This window comes from Lutra lutra, chromosome 13, assembly GCF_902655055.1.
Source record: "Lutra lutra chromosome 13, mLutLut1.2, whole genome shotgun sequence".
Lineage (NCBI taxonomy): Eukaryota > Metazoa > Chordata > Mammalia > Carnivora > Mustelidae > Lutra > Lutra lutra.
This window is the reverse complement of record NC_062290.1, coordinates 95,421,620-95,443,449: the sequence shown is the minus strand read 5'-3', so window position 1 is coordinate 95,443,449 and position 21,830 is coordinate 95,421,620. Positions and strand designations below refer to the sequence as shown.

The following is a 21,830-nucleotide window of genomic DNA, read 5'->3' as shown; positions in this document are numbered from 1 at the left end:
AGAAAGGAAGTGAGGGGATTGAAGCGAATTCAACCCAAAAGAAGGCAAAAAAGGAGATTAAAAAAATATATATTTGTTTGAAAAGACTAAGAACCAAAACAATATGAAACAACAAATATATATTTAAATGCTAAGAATTACAATAAATACTATCTAAAATAAAAGTTCCTATTAAAATACCGAGATTATCAGACTGAGCTTTTAAACCTTCCAGCAACATGCTGCTTAACAAGACACATCCACACAGCAGCTCTGCGGCAGGAGAGGGAGCTAGAGATCCGCACTCACAGTGGGTCTACGGTAAGACACCCGCGCAACCGTCAGCACGATCGTGTCCTGCTCTGCCCACAACCGCCACGTCCATCAGCACCGGTCAGAACAATGCGAAAACGCTCCAGGCGAGTGGGGACAGCCACACAGGTGAGGCTGAGGGAGGACAGCGACCCCGGTACCTCCAGCTCCCACAGACGCACGCGCAGGAGACCACCCGCACCACGCACCCCTCTCCGGCCAGCAATGTCTGCAGGACGCCCGACCGTGACGAGGCAGGGACGCGCCACCAGCATTTTAGTGCTTTAGATGGGAAAAAAGACAAATCATCAGGCATTTGGGGAAAACCTTTAAAAAGAAAGACCAAAATGAACAGAGCAGCATAAAACTTCAGAATTACTGTAGTATCTTCAAAGGAACAAGGGAAGAACAGAGGTACGAAAAAGGAGCAAGAAAGGGCACTGGGTCTCAAGACGTGATGGCACAGATGAGAATTCCCCAGAGGAGCTGAAGGATGAGTCAAGAACACGACCTAGCAAGCAAACGGGAAATGAAGCCCAGAGAACGAGTTTGTAAGGCCGACCATGTGAACAGGGGCTCCAGAGGGCAGACGGGAAGGTGGCATCCAGAAACCCCAAAACAAGGGACAGGAAAGGACACAGCAAATGCCCCAAAGGAGTCAAAAGACCACTGCATCGCAGGGAGATCTCAGACCAGTGGGTCAGAGATTTCCTGAAGCACCTGGAGATACACGGTCAGGCCAAAAACTGGTCTCCAGCACACAGGGGACCCAACACAGGGCCAGGGTCAGGGAAGGCGTGGCTCAGAGAAAGAGGACATAGGACCAAGCAACAGGGCTTCCAGGTGACACGAGACAGGAGGCAGCGTGTTCAGAGGGTTAGGAATGAATCAGCAGGAGGCCAAGAGACTACAGAAGCACACGACAATCACCACTGTCAGCGGCACTGCGGCCAGCCTGGAAAGTACCAACGGGATCGCCCAACACAAGGGCTCCCCACTGATCTCGGCAACACTGGGACATGAAAAAAGGAGGAGACTGGGGAGCGGGCGGTGCGAGTGTACCAGGGCCAAGCCTTTCCACGCTCTAAAGTCAGTAATTAATATTAAAAACTGAATGTAGAACGGGAACAACAAGAACGAATCTAGAAAGAGCCAGAGAAGCCGCTGTGGGGCTGAGAGCAGCGCCAGGACGTGCCGGGACTGGGGGGACAGAAACGCTGGTTTTCTGTGTGAGCCAGTAGTGCCGTGTGACCTGTGCGCTCTCAGGACCACGCGTCGTGTTACTTTACTGGACAAAGACAAGAGCGAGTGGGTGGGGGGCTCGGCAGAGGGCCGCGCCATCCGACCTGAATCAGCATGTGGCAGATGTCCACGTGGCCGGCCTCCGCGGCGGCGTGCAATGGGGAGCGCTTGTTCTGGTGCTCCATCTTGAAGTTGGGGTCGATCCCATCCACTGCCAACAAACAGGGTTCACCAATTATTTCAGAAGCAGTCTCTGGTCCCCCCACTCTAGGGTGATCACAAAGGCCGGTAAAGGCCCATGTGGGCGACCACTGAGAACCAGCATTGCCCACCACCCCGTGTCTAGGTCCAAACACACTGGGAAGACTCAAAAGGAAGTATGTTCGTTCCACACCAAATTCCACATGTGGGCCTACTGCCAGCAACGACCTAACAATATAAATCCCTTCCCTCACTGACCTTGTCTAACTCAAGGCTCCCAGAATTTCTCTGGGGTTCCACCTGTATTCTCAAGCACTCCTGCTCTCGGCCTTCCTCCCAGACTGGGTGCACCTGCTAAGCCCAAGGACAACAGGCCCACTGGGCAGCCTCAGACACACGTGGCTCAGTGCGCGCGAGCCCAGGAGGCCTGCGGTGGACAATCAGCTAACAGACCAGCCGCAGAACAGGCAGGCAACCGCAGCACCCCACCGAGCCTGGGGGAAAGGACCGAAACCACCATTTCAGTCAACATTAAATGACTTAGATTTTTAGAACAAATCATTGAGATTTTTTAATCACTCTTGAACCCAGAAAAACAAAGCCTTGAGCTGAGAGCTCAGAATCAAATTACTGGCCTTCCTTGGCCGCAGTAGAGCTGGGAAGGGTCTGAAAGCACCAGCCGCCGCGTCAGCCCGAAGACGCACGCGCGGACGTCCATGTGATGCGTCCTGCTCTGCCCACGGCTGGCTCCTGCCCTCCTGCTGCCAGCTCGTGGCCCGCCCCAGCTCACTCCTCTTCCTTCTTCCTGATCTACGCCTTCTCTTAATTTAATCACACACCTAATTCTTCTTTGAAAATAAGAAATTCCTAGAAAGTATTTCTGTCACCACGAGCACCAGGATACGAACATCACACAGGGTGAACGCCGCTGGGCACAGCTCAGAGAAACAAGACGGGATGAAGAAAACCAATGACCCCACCTCAGAAAAGCTAACAAGCGACTGCGTGCTCCGGGGCCGCAGGGACAGGCCGCTTACCCAGCATGAGCAGCACTTTCTGCAGCTCCCCTTGCCTGGCGGAGAAATACAGCTGCTTCGGGTGGAAACGGAGCTTCTTGGGTCTGTGGAGAGAGCAGGATGGCTGGGACCGCCGGCGGCCCCACTCGTGCTCCCAGCCCCCCTGCCACCGCACTCGCAGACACACAGAAGGACGCTGCAGGACAAGAAGGCCTGGGGAGGTCTACCTGCTGCTGCCTCAGGGTCAAGGGCACGAAACTCACCAGGCTCAGGCAACTCACAGGAAAAAATAACAAAATCAAGCAACTACCTTCTTCATCCACAACAGGAGAATGGCTCCTGAGACTTCTATGAACTGTGACAACACAGCGAACCATCCCTTTGTAGCGTGGGGTCAAGGGAGGCGCTGAGGTGGCGGGGCCCAGCCTGCCCCCTCCAGCAGTGTGCAGTCTGGGCCTGTCGAGCAGGCGGGCGGACGCAACAGCCACGGTAACATCAGGGCCACAGAGGGGGCTGGAGACTGATGGAGTGAGAGCTATGGGGACTGGACAGTGACTCCTGACCCTGAGCTTCCCCCGGACAAGAGCGCGCTAACACATGCCCCTTCCAGCAGGGCGGCACGCTGCCCCGAGGAAGGACACGGGGCCTGGCATGAGGCCCTGGTGAACTAGACCGCTGGGCTTCCTTGGGGGAGGAACCCTGCCTGGCTCCCCGGTTGCAGACTCGGGCCCCCTGCAGGGCGGCACCGCCTGGGCGCAGGTGGGCCTCAAAGCCACGTGATCCGACCCTTTGTTTCACAGACAAGGAATCAACCAAGTGGCATTTGCTCTACATGTCCTGAGGTCAGCGCCAGCCAGGGTCACCACCACCCTGGGGACATGTCTGTAAGAGGACGATGGGACTGTCCTAAGGACTTGGCAGAAGTCACCTTCTGCTCTTAGTACAATGGACAGTTGGCAATAATTTCTTCAAAGAGCATAAAAATACATAAATTGTCCTGATAAACACCACTAGTCGAAAAGCTGAAGAATGCTACAGTGACCCCCCTCGGGAATGCCCACGACCCCGTGAGGGAACCCGGTGCCCTTAGGAGGTGGCATACAGGGTGTAGACCCTTGGGAAGTGCGACTGTGGGGGCAGTGGGAGTACTGGAAGCACTGGGGGCGGGGGTCTGGACACGGGCTCCAACGGCCCCACGGCTGACAAGGAGGGAAGAGAAATCTGCAGGAAGGAGTGTCTAGTTGGGCAGAGGTCAGTGGCTCAGGCCCAGAGCCACGTCTGAAAATGCAGACTGGTTCTTACTTTTCCGAATCCAGAGCGATCAGAGCACTTTCCAAGGTCTCCTTCCCTGGTCCCTGGGAAAGGCCGGGGGCTGGCTTCACCAGCCCGGCAGGCCCGGTGGGGTCGAAGCCCTCAGCCGCCTGGGGCGCTGTGCTCTGCAGCTTGCCGTCCTCCGAGAGCAGTGGTCCCGCAGTGCTTCGGGGCAGGGAAGAAATGACAGGCTGAACTGCAGATACGTGAAAAACTCGCCTTCTCGTGAAAATCAATGAAAACACAGAACATGATTCACTCGGACCCTTCCAGCTGAGCGTGAAAACAGCTCCAGACTCATTCTCTGTTCAGTCCTTGGATCAGAGTCCAGTTCAGGGCAAATTCCCAGGAAAAGTGACATTAAAGCAAAAGGGCAAGTTTTCCAGGGTTTCCAGGACCATGTCCAAGTCTACTTTTCCGAATGCCCTTCCCAGCTGGAGCTACCAAACCCACGCTCTCCGCAACGGGAGGAAACCCGCCCAGAAACCTGACTCGCGGTGGGTCACGTTCATACAGACTAGCAGCGTTAGTACAGAACAGCAAGACGGAACCAGCCTCCTCCCGGTGCTCAGTTTGCTGCGTCCACAGTTCGAGGCTCTTTTACACAGCCCTCCACGAGCTACTACTCTTGGCGGTATCAGCGTAACATCTACCATGTCGTACGTTCCCAATAGGAGCCCTTCCCCTCACAAAACTCCGTTTCCGTTTAGCCAGCCATCAAACCCTAACAGCCTGCGCCAGTAGAGCCAGTACCGCGCTTGCCTGCGACAGATGCACAGACACGCAGACACACTCCCGCGGGGCAGAGGCCGTGCGCACACACACGCAGGGGTCAGCACTTGAAGACACAGAGGGCTCCGGGGAGCAGACCGAGCTGCGCCGGGCGCCTACCTGCCCGTGGTCGTGTCAGCCCTGCCCTCCACCAGGGAGCTCTTGTCCTGCCCGGGGGCCGGCATCACGGTGGAGGTCGTGTCGGCTTTTGCGATGGTCACCTCTTTGGCCTTGGAGATCTCCTCCCCACAGTGGGGACAGTAGCTGGCATTATTGACTCGAGAGGCACAGTCTTTGTGAAAGCGGTGAGAGATGCTGCTCTCAGGCTGACACTCCATAAAGTTACCCTGAACACGGGGAGATGAGAAATCCTTGTTTACAATCAGGGTTACGTGCATGAAAGCACACAAAGTGTGCAGAACCCGCCTATGTGTGCGGTGTGGGTGCCACGGGCCCGCTGGACAGTCAGGGCTCCCAGTCCCGCCTAGGTACACAGGGAATCCATGGTCTACATCTGTGGTGCATCCGCACGGACACCTGCTTTGTTTTCTTTTTGTTTTTTGGGGAAGATTTATTTGAGAGACAGAGAGAAAGACAGCAAGAGCAGGAGGGGCAGAGAAAGAGGGAGAGGATCTCAAGCAGACTCCACTCCGAGTGTGGAGCCCGATCGGGGTTCGATCCCACAACCCTGAGATCACGACCGGGGCTGAAGCCAAGCGGCGGAGACTTAACCGATGGAGCCGCCCAGACGGCCCCCACCCGGCCCCACCCCTGCTCTAAAGAGAGAGCATGAAGAGGGGAGAACCCACCTGACTGCCCCCCACGCCCCAGGAGCCCAAGGCCTTGCTCTCTGACTGTTCTAACCCGAGAAGAGACTGCACAGAGGACCCGGTCCCAAGAAGGGACCAGAGGACAATCCAGGAAGAGAGTCTCGGAACAGTGAGCAGCAGTGCTCCGCAGACATTACCCAGCATCACCAAGGGCACTTCAGGCAAATCCGATGGCCTCAAAAAAGGACTCTCGCTAGCACCAAGGAGGTAAAGCCCCAGCAGGATGAGAAGCAGGGGGAGCAGCATGCTCCTGCCAGGAGCTAAGGGTGAACGGGACAGAGAAACAGCCTCCCTCCCTTCCAGCACAAGCAACAAGGGGACGGCAGACAAGGAAGGGCGCACGGGTGTGAAATCCCAAGAGCAGCCACTGCAGAGAAGCTCCTGGCCCAGGCGGCTGCTCAGCTGTGGGCCGAGTGAACCACAGGGCCCCCGTGTTCTTGTGGGCACTGCAAGGCACTGGTATATGTGGAATGAAGTTACTAGCAGAGAAGACCCTAAAACCAAGAAATGAAGGCAAAGCAGAAGGCGAGCCAGGCGGGCCCCGTGCTCAGACGCAGTGAGTAGGAGGAGGGGACCAAGGGCACCGCCTGCCCTGTCCTAGCTGTCCCCGGGAGCCTGCCGGCTCACCCACAGCAAAACCAGGGCGTTATGGGAGGGGCCTCCGGACTCGGGGGCTGCCAGGGGGCTGCCAGGAGGCGTCCACCCCGACGGCCAGTGGAGGGAGGCAGCGAGCACCAGCGTGAGCCCACCCCGCCGGGGACGCATGGAGAGCCAGGCACTTACCGCTGTGCAGAAGTAGCCGCACCCAGGACAGCACTGGTGCTTCACCATCCGGCCCCGGTGGTCCTCGCACAGCACCAAGAGCGGCGCTCTGCTGGACGGGCGCATTAGCTCGTGCTTGACCACGCTGTTGGTGCACCGGCCCAGCTGCAACCACATGAAACCAGGGTCAGCGGCAGCCTGTCAGGGAGGGCCCCGCGGGCGCGAGTCCAGGGCAGACTCCGAGAGCCCCGTATCGGGGTGGGGGGGTGGAATGTGGAGGAAAGGCAGGGCTCCATCCTCTCGAGTCTTCCCGACACAACGGTCAGCCTGACAAGCGGCCACATACACAGTGTCAGAGGAGCAGGTGCTTAGCTCGGCGAACTGAGGAAAACGTCCCGGGCGAGCTGAATGGACACACACCAGGCCGGACAGGAGGGGCGCCGTGGGCCAGCAGTGGAACCTCACTGTGAATGCACGGAGCCCCACCAGTGGTCGGGGCAGCCAGAGCAAAGCACCAGACAAAGGGCTACTGGTCAGCCCTGCCCTGCAACTGCTCCGCCAACTGGGCCCCCCACCGCACTGAGTGACACAGAGTCAGCGAACAGCAAGGCCCAGACCCATCATCCCTGACAGACGTTTGCTCCGGCGGGAGAAGCAGAGACAAAGCAGAGACTAAAGCAACCAAGCGGAAATCAGAGGCCACCCGAGGAGCACAAGCCAGGGTGGACAGTGTGCAGACATGGTCACCAGCGCCCCGGTCACCAGCCACCCTCAGACTGGAACGGGAGACTCAACGAAGACATGCTCTCAGAACAAAAAGGAGCTCTCGGGAGCTGGAACGAAGGTGCAGGAAAGGGAAATTTCTACGGATGTGCTGGAAGGAAGGGAATTATCTGAAAGTGAAGCAAACGGACAAAAGTTTGGAAAATGGAGAAGAAAACTGGAGGCTCCATCCGGGAACCTAAAAGAGAAGTAAAATGGAGAGAAGCAAGGGTACACAAACTGGAGATGTGGCCATCCCCACTTGTGTGAGAGGCGGCGGCCGCCCAGGACACCAGCGAGCTCCCGGCCGGCAGCCAGTGTGGCGTGACGGGACGAAGAGGGGTCTCGAAGCGCGAAGGAGACTGAGTCCGACACCGGGTTCCGGATGGGGCTAAATCATCTCCAGAATCCAAAGTCTCAGCCACTCATCTCCCAGACGCCTCCTGTGAGGGGCTCCTGAGGGTTCTGCACCACCAAGACGAGAAAGTGACAACCCAGACTGACCTGATGTGCTGCAAATGCCCACGGAAACGTGCAATTCCATCGATCTGCGACCGAACTTGTAAGAGGAACACAGAAAATGAAAAATGAGAAAACCATCAACTCAGGAAAGTAAAGAGTTGTTTAGGAAAACGTAATCCAAGCACGCCCTGGCTCAGCTGGGAGCATTTCCACAGGGTGTTAGGAAAACCAAAAGCACGGCTGTAACCAGCAGTGAAGACAGCACTGACAGCAGGGGTGAGGAAGGAGTGGAACTAAAGGGCGGCACCTCCGCCACAGTCAGTGTCTCTAGAGCAGACAGTCAAGACATGACAAAGAGAGCGGGTTATGTAAAACTACGCAAAAACATATAAAACACGAGGAAAAACTCAAAGAGGTCCAAGCGACCGTCCCGGGGAGGGAGCCCAGGAGCAGCAGAGTGACGCACCCACACGGGCAAACAACAGCAACTCTGAGAGCGGCGTGCGCCAGCTAACCGCCAGCCCCGCGGACGTTACCGCTGTCAGCAGCAGGGGACGAGGCGCTGCTCGACGTCCAACCACAAGCAGGATCCCACACCGAGAATCGCGGGGCCCCAAGTGGCGGAGGGGCGGCTGAGGGCTTCTGCTCGGGAGTCCGAGTGCACGGCCAGGAGCCAGAGCCGTGCCAGGAGAGCGCGGAGCGCCCGGCTGCTCAGGCACGCCAGGAATGGTAGAAAACCCAAATAAAAATGGTGGAAATAAAAAATATGCAAACAGATAAATGCATAGGACCGGCTTGTGACCATAGCCCAGAAAGAAGAAATTACTGAACTGCAAACGGTCAGTGTAATTAACCCAAACCTGAAACAGAACCAGAGAGGAGAGCGGAGCAGCCCGGCTGAGACACCGTCAAATAAGCTGACACACGCGTGACCAGAGTGCCAGACGGGAGGACAGCCAGGCCGAGGAGCCTGGAGGACAAGCAGGCACCAGATCAAAGTCCAAGAGGCTCAGAGAGCATGAAGAAAGAGAAAGACAAAAGAAAGAACAAAACCATGGCACCCAGGCCCAGAGACAAGAGAAAACCTCAGAGCAGCTGAAGAAAAACCGAACATCACAGCAGAGGAACAGAAAGGAAGGGCAGCCGGCGTCCTCGTCGGAAAGCACGAACGGGGCTGCAGCAGCCCCTGCAGGTGCTCAGAGGTCTACGCCCGTGAAAAGACCTCCCCAGAGGAAGGCAGAACAGAGACATTTCCAGGCCCACAGAAGCCAGAGAACTCACTGTTGGCAGTGACCTGCACTGTGGCTCGGCCACGACAGCAGGGTCCCGGGCTCCAACGCAACAGAGGGGAGGGGTCCCAGTGCAGGGTCTAAACGAGAGTCAACCAGAGACTCTCATGTCTGAGCGGTCTGAAAGAGAACTGAAGAGACATGACAGCGGTACCCTGCGGGGCAGGCACACAGGACGCTACAATGTGACAAGACGGGGGGGAGGGCTGGGGACACGTTACCGTCAGACCCTGACACCACATCGGCGGGCGTGGCACTAGGAGCAACGGACAGATGCCCGCACGCACGGGGAAGCCCGGGGAGGTCCCCGCAGATGCCAGAAGAAGATGGACACCATCCATCCAGTAGTGGAATAAACTGGAATCATAAAAAATTCAATCCAAAAGGCAAAACACAGAGAAAAATGAGTAATGGATGACATAAACCCTAACACCACAAAGAGGCTGGATCGCAGCCCAGCTACAGCAACAATGGCCTGGGGTGGGGTGGTCCGGATGAGATTCAAGCACAGACACCAAAGAAATGCACTTTGAAGATGAAGGCGCAGAGCCCAAGGGTGAAAATGCGCCTGCAGACACTCGCCACAGGAAAGCCGGGTGCTCACGTGAGTACCAGGCACACAGGGTCCCAGCACAGGTGTCTCTCTGGGGCTGCAGAGGGACAGCGCATGAGGATGCGTGTGCACGGGGCGGAGCCTCCACACACAACAGGCCAAGCAAGTGGGTCTGGAGGGAGAAACCCACGCGGCGGCAGAACCCAACACGCCTCCCGCGGCAACAGAACAGGCAGACGGGGTCAGAGAAGCATCGGAAGATCTGAACGGCGGGTCCCTGACAGCAGTGGTGGTCATGTGACTGTACACAGTTGCCAACACTCAGAACCACACCAAAAAGGTGACTTTTTACTGCACGAATTGTGCCTCAACGAGCTGCCTGACAAAACACAAAGACCAAGGAGCTTGTTTAGGGAAGGGCTGCGTGCTGGCAGCGGAACACGAGACAGGGAGACCACAAAACAATTTTGGGGAAAAGAGCAGTGCCCTAAAAACGTCCTGGAATCCCACATAAAACAACAACGAGACAGCAAAGCCACAGCCCAGAACCAACACTGATGACAAAATGAAGGTCCCACGGCTGAGCATCCGGGGGCAAACCCCACTTAGCCACAAGACGCACGTGACACTGGTGTTGGAACAGGAGGAGAAGGAAGACCCAGCTAGTGTTGCGTGGGCCCCAGGGTGTGGGGCACTGAATTTCGAAAGCCTCACCGGGAAGTCCTGCGGGGACTGGGGCCAGTGCGGTCCAGCCTCCAGGAAATCTCAAAGCTTTGGGCTAGCGCCCTCCTCGAGTCCTGCAGAGGGGGTGAGAAGAGTCTAGCCCAGGTCTGCGTTAAAGGGGCGGGTGCACAAGGACAGAGGAACAGCTAAGCAGCACCAGGACTGCGCCATCCACAAACTCCAGATGATGTGGCCTCGGGGCCCCGGCTGTTTTACAGAAATTGAGAGGAAGAGAAAACGAGGGGGAGTAAATTAGAAGACAGAAGGACAACGGTGTCCATGGGTTTCCATACGGATGGTGCGCATGTTCAGAAAACACAGGGAGGTGAGCACTGCAGAGGGCAGAACCGGGGCCACTCAGGCCCAGTCAGACCCAGAACCTTGGTGGCGAGGTGAGGGTTACCAGGGCGCCCGGCCTGCACAGACTCATGAGGCCAAACGTCTGTCTTGTCTGCTTTCCGGGTCTGTTTCATTTCACAACACGCTGAACACAGGAAAGACCACGAGTCCCTAAGACGATAAAGGAAAGGAAAGAGGGGCAGGAGGGGACAAACACAATCGAGGCCCTGGGACTGTCAGAGGACACCAACTCCGAACTCTGAAAAATGGGGAAAACAAAGACCAAGTGGCTGTTTATTCGGTCTATCCAGTGTGAGGTGTTTCCGGGTGCCAAAGAGCTCTAGCAGGTGAGGGGAGCTCTTCTGTGTGCAGGGGTCCAGCCAGAAGCTCTAGCAGCGAAGGCAGGCACGAAGGGCCTCCCTTTCTGCTGTGCCTCGGGCGCCCTGCCTCACCCTGCTGCTGCGGGGACAATGAGCGTGCTTACTTCGTGGTCCACACTCTCCGTAGCCATGCACTGGTTGTTGGCCAGGGTCGCGATCTCTCGGCTTTTCGGGGTTTCCATCCGGCAGCTACAGAGGGGCACTTCCTGAAGGCCGTCCGTCTCCACCATGTCGGGACCATTAGCCAGCCCTAAAGTCACATGAACACACGTGAGTGTCACCAACAGCACAGCACACGCCCAGACGGGCTTCCACAACATTCAGCGGCACGAAGTCTCCACCTCAAAGCGGCAGTCCGGAAAGTGACCAAGCACATAGTCTTTGCGGAACCCTCACATGCAAGGAAATACAAGCACATCAACGACTTTGCTGGCACGAGCAGCATGGCCCAGCGGGAGGGTCCAGCTGCCAGCGGCACTGGGAGGGGACCCTCTCCTACGAACACACCGCCAGCCAGGCTCCCAGGAGCCAGGACCTCAGTTCAGAAAGAGACTGTATCCTCATTACAGAAGATTTTCACACAAAAAAGCATCCGATACACATTAAGACCCTGCTCTCCTCACTCGGTTTCAGAGCTGCAGCCCCAGGAAGAAACCTTCGATCCCCTCTGGGTTTACTCACTCTCCAGGATGTTTGCTAGACTGAGGAGAGAGAGTTGAGGGATGCGAGCCCAACAGGGACAGTAGTAATAAGGGTGACCCAACTTATTTCCTTCTCATCCTCAATTTCTGAGGAAGACACCCGGGGAGAAGGAGGGCCTGCAGCCCACACCTGGGCTCCGCTAGAGCCAGGCGGCCTCGAGGGCTGGGGGAGCAGGCTGGCTGCAGAAAGGCCCCTCAGTCCCGCCTGGCAACAGGGCCTGGCTGCTTCCAAAGGAAGGCACATTTCATGCTCTCCTCTTGTGAGGCAGCCAAAGCAGACACGGAAGGGGATCGACACCGCCCATGCTCGTCGTTAGCTCCCTTAGTTAAGAATAAAGGACTCTTGGGGCGCCTGGGTGGCTCAGGTGAGTGGCCCACTCTTGATGTCAGCTCGGGTCACAGTCTCAGGGTCACGAGTCCAAGCCCACTGTGGAGCCTACTTAACATAACAAAAAGGAAAAGAAAAGAAAAACAGGGAGAGAAAACAATGGACTCTTGTCGCCACACCTACATACAGGGGCCCACCAGGATGGGAGGACCTGCCCTCACTGTCCACCACCACCCTTGTGTGCAATCAGAGGCCAGTCCTCACCGGGAGACTCGGGTTGCGGGGTCCCCTGGGACTGGCAGCAGGAGCCGCACGCACATTTTGCCGTGTGACGCAGGGTCACTGACACCCCAAGAGAATGACATCCTTCCTTCACGATGAGAGGAAACAGGGCAACGGTGAACTAGAAGTAACGTGAGCATTACCACAGGTTTAGAGCTGGGAGAGCCCCGACGAGTCTGCTTACAAGTGCATCCTGTAACGAGGAAGGGGCCGGCCAGCATGGCGGAGGCCGCCGCGAGGAGGAGTGAGGGCACACGGACAGGGGGGCAGTGGCTCAGACACCTCCCCAGCACGGGGTGTGCCCCCCTCTCCGGCACTGGGAGCCACCAGGGGCGCCAAAGGAATGGCTCAAGAGAAACCCACCAAGTGCCTGCTGCCACCGAGCTCTGGCTCCCTGCAAAATCCCCTCAGCACCCACTCCTGGCCTCCCTCCCAGCACCTGCCAGGACCACGATGTCTCTCCACTGCAGCCCGGCAGCCCGAGCAGCCAAGACGGAGGACATGTGAGCAGTCAGTTCTGACGGTGCACGAGCATTCCGCAGGCGCAGGCCCGAACTCTCTGGACCCAGAACCGTCAGTGGCCCTCCGCGCATCACCGGAGCACACCGCCTAGGCCTCTAGCGAGCTGCCCCTCCCAGCCAGCCTGGAGCTCCACAACTGCCTCCCCTGCGTCCAAAACTCAGACGGCAGAAAAGGCAGAGATACAAGCGCAACGCGTGTCTTCAACGCACGGACTCTCTAGTCAGAAGTACGACTGGACAGGCCAGTCCCTGACTGATCCATCAGCGGTTGCAAATCAAGAAAGACGAAGTGTAGAAGGTCGAAGGTCGGCTTACAAAGCGTTACAGAGCCGCAGGAAGCCTTCAGCTCTGCTCCCACTCCTCTAACTTGGCTCCCGCCCCTTTGGCACTTACTTTCACCAAGAAAGAGAATATAAACACATAATGCACAACCTCCCAGTGCTCAGCCAACGAACCGGGGCAAGCCCAAGGTCACTGCGCTTGTGAGCAACGGGAACCCCCGCTGTGCTCCCCACGGTCTCCTCCCCTCCAACCACTAGGGCACAGCAGAGGGGCGATGTGATTCCATGAAATACTGTTCCCAGGTGACATCCGACTCTGTGCCTTCCTGGCGCAAACCTGAAAGCAGGTTTAGAAAAATCACCCCTCGTGAGGAAAGCAGGAGGAGGCTACGCCAACAACTTCGGGACCCAGAGAGGCATCCTCCTCTATTTGGTGCAAGAAGGAGGAGCAGTTTCTCCGATGCACACGTCTGGGCCGTGCCTGAGGCTAAAGACGTGATCTCCCACGCTAAAGAGGCGAGCTACACCTCTCCAGTGTTCAAGACCTCAAAGTCCAGTTACTCGTCCTCTGAGGACTGACAGGTTAAACCCGTGCAGCAGCGCACAACCCACGACTGCACGGTCCGTGGGGAACGTCAATCACTTTGGGACTGGACGCTTTCGCCATGTTACCCTTTAGGTACATTTCCCAAAATAGTCAGTGATTAGTTACTTTTCATCGATGAAAGGTTTTTAAATGGTTCAAGGAGAATAAACAGAGGTGGAGAGAAAGCTGCCCAGCCCCGCACCAGGTGCACCTTTGCTCCAGCACAGAGCACACCAGAACACCAGTCACACCCAGAGTCAGACGGCGGCAAAGCCCTGCTGTTCAAAACTGACCCACAGTGCATCTCCCCAGATGCAGCCGGGGCAGGAGGACGCCTTCTGCAGGAACTCTACAGAAAAACGCGGCCGGCTCGGGACATGCTGTACGAGCTGAGCTCGTGTGAGACATCTTGGTCCCTTGCTGGGGGTGACCGGGCAGATGCACCCCAGTGCGTCCAGTCGGCCACCTCTCAGGGATGCAGCTAACGGGACGTTTCATTACTGCCCACCAAGGGACATCACGTTAATATGAGGCCACCCCCAGCGAACAAAGGGCAAGACGGGGCCCAGCCTAGCCATGGCACAGACGGTCACCTTCTGCTTGCGAGGGCAGTGTCCCCTTGACCCGGAGATCCAGGGAGTCCAGGGAGACTTCCATGTAGCCCGTGCTGTCTCCCGGGGCTGTCTGCTCAGCGCTTCCCGAAGACGACGTGTACACATCCGAACCTGCGTTCAAAAGGGCCCCATGAAACGCTGCCCCGGCCGCGCCTCTCCAGCAGAGACCACGGGGAGTGCCGAGTCACCCGGTCCAGATGACACACTCTGAACGCCACCCCATCCAGGACGCTGCGGCCTCACTCACTTTCCTTCTGTGCCTCCCTCGGCTCAGCCCCCATTGCCACCGACCCCTCATGGGGGAGGGGCGGCTGCATCCTGAAACACGAGGAACTGACCGTGGAGACCTCCTGCTCTGCAGCTACACCAGTCAGATCAAGGCTGACCCCATAATCAAGGAAAGGTGAAAACATACTCTATAAATATAAACGTTCTGTAACTGCTACCTTAAAAATAAAACAAAATTCTCATTTGCGGGTTTGAAAGACCAGCTGATGTAAACGAGCTGGAAGCCGCCCCATGTGCAGCGCTGCAGGGAAACGTGCCCAGTCCCGCACACCGGGGAGGTCGGGGTCACGGGGACAGGACACAAGGCCGCGGGCACGCACCCACCCGTCACACGCGGTGCTTTCCAAAGGACATGACGCACCAGAGGGCAATGTCATCTGAATACAACGGAGGGGCCTGGGACACAGGTGCTGCCCACACTTGGGCCTCCTCTGCCCTCGAGGCCCGTCCCCATTCCTGGAGAACCCAAAGGGCCCTTGCCGCCCTTTGCCGCCATGAGCAGACGTCACCGAGGAAGCCTGGAACAGGACACACTCGCTCAGTGCAGCATGGAACACCAGCAACAGGCAGGTGCCTGTTCCTCCCGGCCAAGCTTCGAAGTACGTGTCTCTGGTGTGAGGTCAGTGACCACACATCAGCGAGCAGTGACACGGAGCACAGTGGCAGCTGGGACCCGGGACTGCTACCTCCTGCACCTGCGCTCAGGAACAGACCAGAGGAAGCCACCACATGTGTGAGGACAGAAGTGGGCCGGGCGACTTTACACACCTTCCACAGAAAGGAAAGTGGAGCCCCTACATGACTAACCGCTCCAGCACGCATGGTACACGCGTGTCCCGAGCCCACCTACGTGTCTGTTCGCCGTCATAAAAGCCACATGGGCTGCTCAGCCACGGGGGAGAAAGGGAAACGGAACTCATGGGAGGCTCGTGGGCTCCGCAGACAGCCCTCATCTGTGCTTCAGGGGACGGCTCTGCGCCCCGCCATCCACTTAGCAAACCCACTTGGGCAGCGGAGGGCTGGAGAAGAACGGCTCGTGTGGGGCTGTGGGGGTCGGAGCGAGCTCCGTGGCCCCAGGGTGTTGGCGTAAACAAGCAAATGCAACAGCCCACACGTCCATTTCCAACGAGGGTTCGAAGGGTGACACCGAGAACGGGGCAGGAACAACCGGGCATCCACACGCGAGGGCACGGCGCGGGCACACCGCACGCAAAGGCCTAACACTGCGGGGCTCCAGGAAGAAAACACACGGCAGCATCTTTGTGTCCTGGCTAGTTTAAAGGGTTTCTGGGATCATAAAAAGCAAGAATTTTGAAAAAGTAATTCGTAAATTAGACTTCAACAAATTTTTTAAAGTCTTTACTAGATCCAGGTATGTGCAAAACGTGTACATAACAAAGACTTGCACCCGGAATATTGCGAGAGCCCTTCCAAGTCAGCGAGGAAGTGTACTCACTGATTTCTAAACGAGCAAAACAGAGAACCCTTTGCAAAAAAAACACACGGCCACAGTGTGCAGCCTCACTCCTCCACTAGGTGAGCGCGACGTGACGGCACAGCAAGGCCGGCGGTGCCCCGGCAGCACCAGGACCAGAGACCAGCCCTGACAAGTGTCGCGAGGACACAGGAGCAGGGCTCCCGCAGAAGAGGGCGGCACTCGGGTGTCCTGCTGAAAACTGCTCAGCAGTTTCCGAAAAGTCAGACATTAGCATACAAGTCAGCCGTCCACCCCTAAATATTCACCCAAGGTACCAGAAAGCACTGATCAGTCAAAACTGTACATAAATGCTCGTGGCAGCTTGATCTGTTAAGAAACAAAAACGGGAGGGGGCCCAAATGTCCCCCGATGGGTGAAGAATGAACTGGGGAGAGCCATCCACAGAACACCCCCAGCCGGGCACCCACTGGCACCACAGTGCGGGCGCCTCACCGGGAACGAAGCACACAGACACGGGAAGGGCGCCCACCCGAGCAGCCGCCCAGCGCTAACCCGCAGACAGAGCGTACAGCGGAGCAGCCTAGGGACGGTGAGGGCTGGCGGGGGAGAGGGAAAGGTCCCCAAGTGGCAGCAGGGGCACCTGCGACAGTAACTGTGCTGAGGTCCTGTGGTCATACACGTGTGAACAATCCCCACCTTGCACCTGAATTACGTGCCCTCTACCACATGCTGGATCTGCATGAGGCCATCAAAAGGGACCCCTGGCCCACCAGGTCTGCTCACCTTCTGGATTTCAGGGTCATCTCTTTCCCTGCATCCCCTTTAACCAAATTACTTCCAGAAAAGGGGTATCTGACCAAAGGACCGGAAGCCGCTGTGTGGACCTGGCCACTGCCCACACCTGACACCAAGGGTGGCCACGGTAACCGTACAACGTTCAGAAGCAACAGACGCCTGGTCACACACGGAGGAGGATGAGTAATGCCCATCAAGTCAACGCTGCACAACGGACCGGCAGTGGGGGGTTTGCCAGAAGGACGCCACATGATGGTCACCTGAGTGTCTCTTGTCAGGTCATACATGTTTCCCCTTGAAACGGTGCAGCCCCTTTTTCAAATGAAATCCTACATAGAACCCCAACCCCACCGCAGGACGGCCGCCCACGGGCCCACCCCCCACCCTGACAGCCCTCGCAGGCGGACCCCACAGTCACCCAGCACACCGCTTGGCTTCTTTCTATTTCTCCGTCTCCGTTTCCGTGCCGGCTTGATCCAAGGGCTGTCAGGCTTTCCTTTCCTCTTGAGAAACTTCTTCTTGATACTGGATTCAGAACTCTGAGAGCCAAAGGGGCAGGAATAGAAAAAGCAAAGCATGGGAGCTCCTGAAAGCAAAAGGTACTACAAGTTCTGTTTTCTTGCCAAATAAAATACCGGCTATATCTTGATTCTTCAACTAGAAGATTAATTTCACTTTCAGACATTTTCCTGGCCCCATTCTTAAAAATACTCATGTTTTCCCCTAAATCACACTAAGTTGTTATTTTACAGGAAAGAAAAAAAGAAAAGAAAAAAGAAAAGACAAGCCAAGAACATTTAAGTGGAATTTATCAATCTTACTCGAATTTGGCACAAAAAAGAATGAGAAAGTTCTACTCAGGAACTAAATAAACAAATGAGCTCAGTGAGAGAATCCACTTTTAATCATATGCCTCCATTCACTCTGCTCGTGAGAAAAGGACACTCAATGCCTCAATCTGCTTCAGAATCTACGTCCACATTAATTATCTACATGGAGAACAAGGAAAGAAGTCATAATGAATTTACAGTATTTTAAGATTTTTATGACCCTCTATCTCTAAAATCTCAGATGCAGAAATGGCACCAGACAGACCCAAGCAAGGACGGGCCCCACTGCTAAATAGTCCAGAATGAGGATCTCACAACCCACCCACCCGGCCCCTGGGATACACAGAGAAGCTGAAAAGAAAGTGTTCACAAGACATGACATACTCCCGGTGTCTGGGGTGGCCGGCCAGCACACACGGGGCTCCTCTGCTGCCTCACGAGCAGCCCAACGCACCCTGCACGCGGATTCCTCTGCCTTGCCCCTGCCTCCTTACTGCCAAATCGCAGACCCAACTTCCGCAAGCGCTGCCCCCAAGCTCACTGTCACTTCAAGCTGCCATTCCAGAGAAAGGGTAGCTTAGTGCCAAACCCAACTGTCCCTTCCAAGTCCTCATCTCCTCTACCCACACAGCACACTGATGCCAGGGACCAGTGTCTCCCTCTTGGGAGCACTGTTCGGCTCGTGTGACCCTGCCCAGTCTCACATCGACCCCTCTTCCTCTACTTACAGCTCACCTGGGGGTGCTTCCTGGGCCCCATCCTGAGGTCTGCGCTCTTCCCCATCTCCAAGGCCCTGCTCCCCCATTCCCACAGACCCAGTGCTCCTGCCCTGACTCCTTACCTCCGTGCGACATCCACCCCACAAAAGGTCCTGCTGGCTCTACACTGGATACCTCAAATCCTTTCTCCCATGGGTCATAGGGCAGAACCACCGCCACTGTCCTTGCGGCCAATTCCCACCCACTCCGCCACCCCTCACACCGGAGCCCCGCCCTCCCGCTCCCGGCCCTGCAGGCCCACAGAGCACCAGGGCCGAGCCCATCTCCTTCGGCTCTCTGCCCGGAGGTCTTTCTCGTGCTCCTTCCCGGGGTGCAGGACGAGATCTGCCGTCACGGCCCCGGAGTCCAAGCACGCACTCGCGGTGCCGACCGAGCAGAGGGCTGGACGGACGACAGAGCCTCCTGCCGTGCTCTGCCATTAGACACGAAATCAGAGTGCGGGGCTGGGTTACCAGATCAGACTCATCTCCATCCTCGTCCTCCTCCCCGGTGCCGGCTGACTCCTGCTCCTCTTCAGACTCGCCGTCCGTCTGGCCAGACACACAACAAGCCAAAAAGAAAACACAACTAATGAGACCCTTCGGCGGAGGTGACTTGAGAAAACCACACGTGGTACCGGAGACACCTGCAGTGAGCAGTGGAGATGCACATGCGCAGGCGGGGTGCGGGGACACGACTCGGGGCCGTGTCCGTGAAGTGGCCGGTGCCAGCTCCTTGGCCTGCCCGTTCCCCCCACCCCGGAGCCCGACCCCCGGCGGGCCGCTCCTCAGCCGTATTTCGGCGCCGACCCCAAAGGCAGCCCCTCGGCGTGTCCGCGACCGTCGACTGCCCGCTGAGGGCTCGTGCACGTGAGCCACTCTACGTGTAGCAGAATTCAATGAAGAAGTAATAAAACACACAGTAAAAAGATTTCCAGAGGCCAAAAAGTAATACAGAATGCAAAACCTACCCTCGAACCCACCCGGGAGCCCAGCTCAGCACCGAGGACCATCGCGCTAGCGCTGCTCACACGCGCCCAGCCAGGCCTGAACACGGAAGCGTGGCTCTGCGGGCCCGCACGGCACAGACACCACTTGGCGCGTGAAACTTTCTTCTCATTAAAAATACATTTGGAAACACCTCCATATCAAAGCAATGTAGATACCTCATTTGTTGTTGTCGTGGTCATGTTTATCTTTTCTATCCACACAGGTAATACCTGAATACGTGTTCAATGCAAAAACACTAAAACACGCGGGTATCCGTTCACCCCTCCACCACGCACCCCGAGGCAGGGATGTGGCCGCGCACAGCCTCAGCCTGGCTCTTGAGGGGCTGCAGCACAGGCTCCCTAATCGAGGCACACCGCTACCAGGTCCACACTGAGGCTGCATTTTACACAAAGGTCCCCCAGGACAAACCAACAGACACGCTCCTCTTATAAGTGCGGAGTTCCAAGACTGCTACCATCAGCAATGCCCGAAGGCGCCACTGGCCTCCAAAGGGGTTACACAACCACTTTGGTCTTTGTTCCCCAAGTACACAAGGAACAGAGTAACTTCCGTAACTTCACAGAATTTCCTACTTCTTACACTTTGTCCCCTGTGACCAAACCCTCGGTCCATACTGCTATTGGGTCCTTGCTTTAGTCATCAGTAGAAGCTACACACATGTAAGACAGCAAGGCTTTGTCTACCAAATATGTTGTATTTCCCTATCAAGTGCAGCTTTGCTTCTGTTCTTTCCTATACAAAAATGTTGAGACTTTATCTGCACAAGTCAAACCTCTCCATCTTTCTCTTTGTGGGTTTTGGGTCTGTGTCTGGTACTAGAAGGTCTTCCTTATTTGAGGAATTTGATTAGAAAAACAATTTCTAACATTTTCTTCCACAGTTCAGTATTTTACGCTGACACTTTAAATCTTCCATAATTTACTTTTAAAAATAACAGCTTCACTGAAATATAATTTACCTACTCTAAAATTCATGCTTTTAAAGTGTACAGTCCAGGGGCACCTGGGTGGCTCAGTCAAGTTAAGTGTCCGACTCTTGACTGGAGCTCAGGTCAGGATCTCACGGTTCCAGGATTGAGCCCTCGGGTGGGCTCCACGCTTGGCACGGAGTCTGCTTGAGATTCTCTCTCTCTGCCCCCCACCCTCCCCAACCCCTCCCTCTCCTCTCTTTTTCAAATAAAATCTTAAAAAAAAAAAAAAAAAAAAAGGCGTACAGTTCAGTGTTTTAGTATATTCCAAGTAGTGCAACCATCACCACTATCCAGTTCCAGAGCAGAATCTACATTTCCTATGTGACATGAGGCAAGAGTTCCCCTCTATTTTTCCTCCAAAAGATCAACTGTCCCAATAACATTTACTAAAAAGTTCATGATCCCTTGGCCACAAACTAAAAACCCATCCTTAAAACAAAAATTTTAAAATAAAAATAAATAAAAATATAAACCCCATCCTTACAAGTGAACTATATGTTCATATACATAAAGGTTCATTATGGGTTTCCTGTTCCACTCACTCAATGCTTTCCCATTCCTGCACAAATCCCCATTTAATCCGTCTCCAGTAGCTCTAACCGCAGTTTTTTTTCCCTGTGCTTGCTGCACACAATTCCCACATCAGCTGTTGTACAGAATAGTCCTGTGAGGGTCTTGATGAGAACTATTCTGGACTTACAGGCAATGTGGGGAGGATGAAACAATGATCTTCTCATTCACACAAGTAACCGGCCTTCCCTCAGACAAACAAGGAGTCTTCCCTCAGGCAAACAAGGGGGTCTTCCCTCAGACAAACAAGGAGTTTTCCCTCAGACAAACAGCAGGTCTTCCCTCAGACAAACAAGGGTCTTCCCTCAGACAAACAAGGGTTCTTCCCTCAGACAAAGAGCAAGTCTTCCCTCAGACAAACAAGAGATCTTCCCTCAGATAAACAACAGGACTTCCCTCAAACAAACAACAGGGTTTCCCTCAGACAAACAGCAGGTCTTCCCTCAGACAAACAAGGGTTCTTCCCTCAGGCAAGCAGTAGGTCTTCCCTCAAACAAACAAGAAGTCTTCCCTCAGGGGGTCTTCCCTCAGACAGACAAGAGGTCTTTCATCAGGCAAACGAGGGCTCTTCCCTTAGGAAACAGCAGGTCTTCCCGCCACAAACATGCCTTCCCTTAAACAATGGCTTCTTTCTCAGACAAATAATAGGTCTTCACTGAACCTATGTCGCCTTTCCAACCTCCTTCAGGAAAGTTTCAGTTTTTTCTTCTAGGGAACTGACATTTCCTATTAAATTTATTGCTAAGTACCCCGGTGATAATAAAGACTTACAGCTAAATTGTAGGTGTGATACGTGATTTTGCTTTTAGAGTCTTTTTCTTTTAAAGATCCATATGGAAATAATCTGCTTCAAGACAATCCACGTGTGGATAAGCCAGACTGGCCAAATGTTGACAACTATTCACTATTATCTATATGTCTGT

The 21,830-nt window shown here is 55.5% G+C and overlaps 1 protein-coding gene across 7 annotated transcripts in view; it reads right to left on the bottom strand.

The window, feature by feature from the left end:
- The window catches only part of EHMT1 (euchromatic histone lysine methyltransferase 1), a 142,269-nt gene that overhangs the window by 29,088 nt on the left and 91,351 nt on the right, over positions 1-21,830 (bottom strand). For 3 of the 7 annotated variants that reach the window (XM_047700589.1, XM_047700590.1, XM_047700588.1), the window contains 9 exons: positions 18,828-18,905; positions 17,185-17,305; positions 14,225-14,356; positions 11,037-11,182; positions 6,446-6,589; positions 4,953-5,179; positions 4,053-4,226; positions 2,772-2,854; positions 1,638-1,744 (listed from right to left, as the gene is read on the bottom strand). In XM_047700589.1, coding sequence (XP_047556545.1) covers positions 1,638-1,744; positions 2,772-2,854; positions 4,053-4,226; positions 4,953-5,179; positions 6,446-6,589; positions 11,037-11,182; positions 14,225-14,356; positions 17,185-17,305; positions 18,828-18,905 — 1,212 coding nt within the window. Of the gene's footprint in view, positions 1-71; positions 1,376-1,637; positions 1,745-2,771; positions 2,855-4,052; positions 4,227-4,952; positions 5,180-6,445; positions 6,590-11,036; positions 11,183-14,224; positions 14,357-17,184; positions 17,306-18,827; positions 18,906-21,830 lie in introns of those variants that run through there. The other 4 variants (XM_047700592.1, XM_047700593.1, XM_047700587.1 and 1 more) reach the window with 4 other exon arrangements.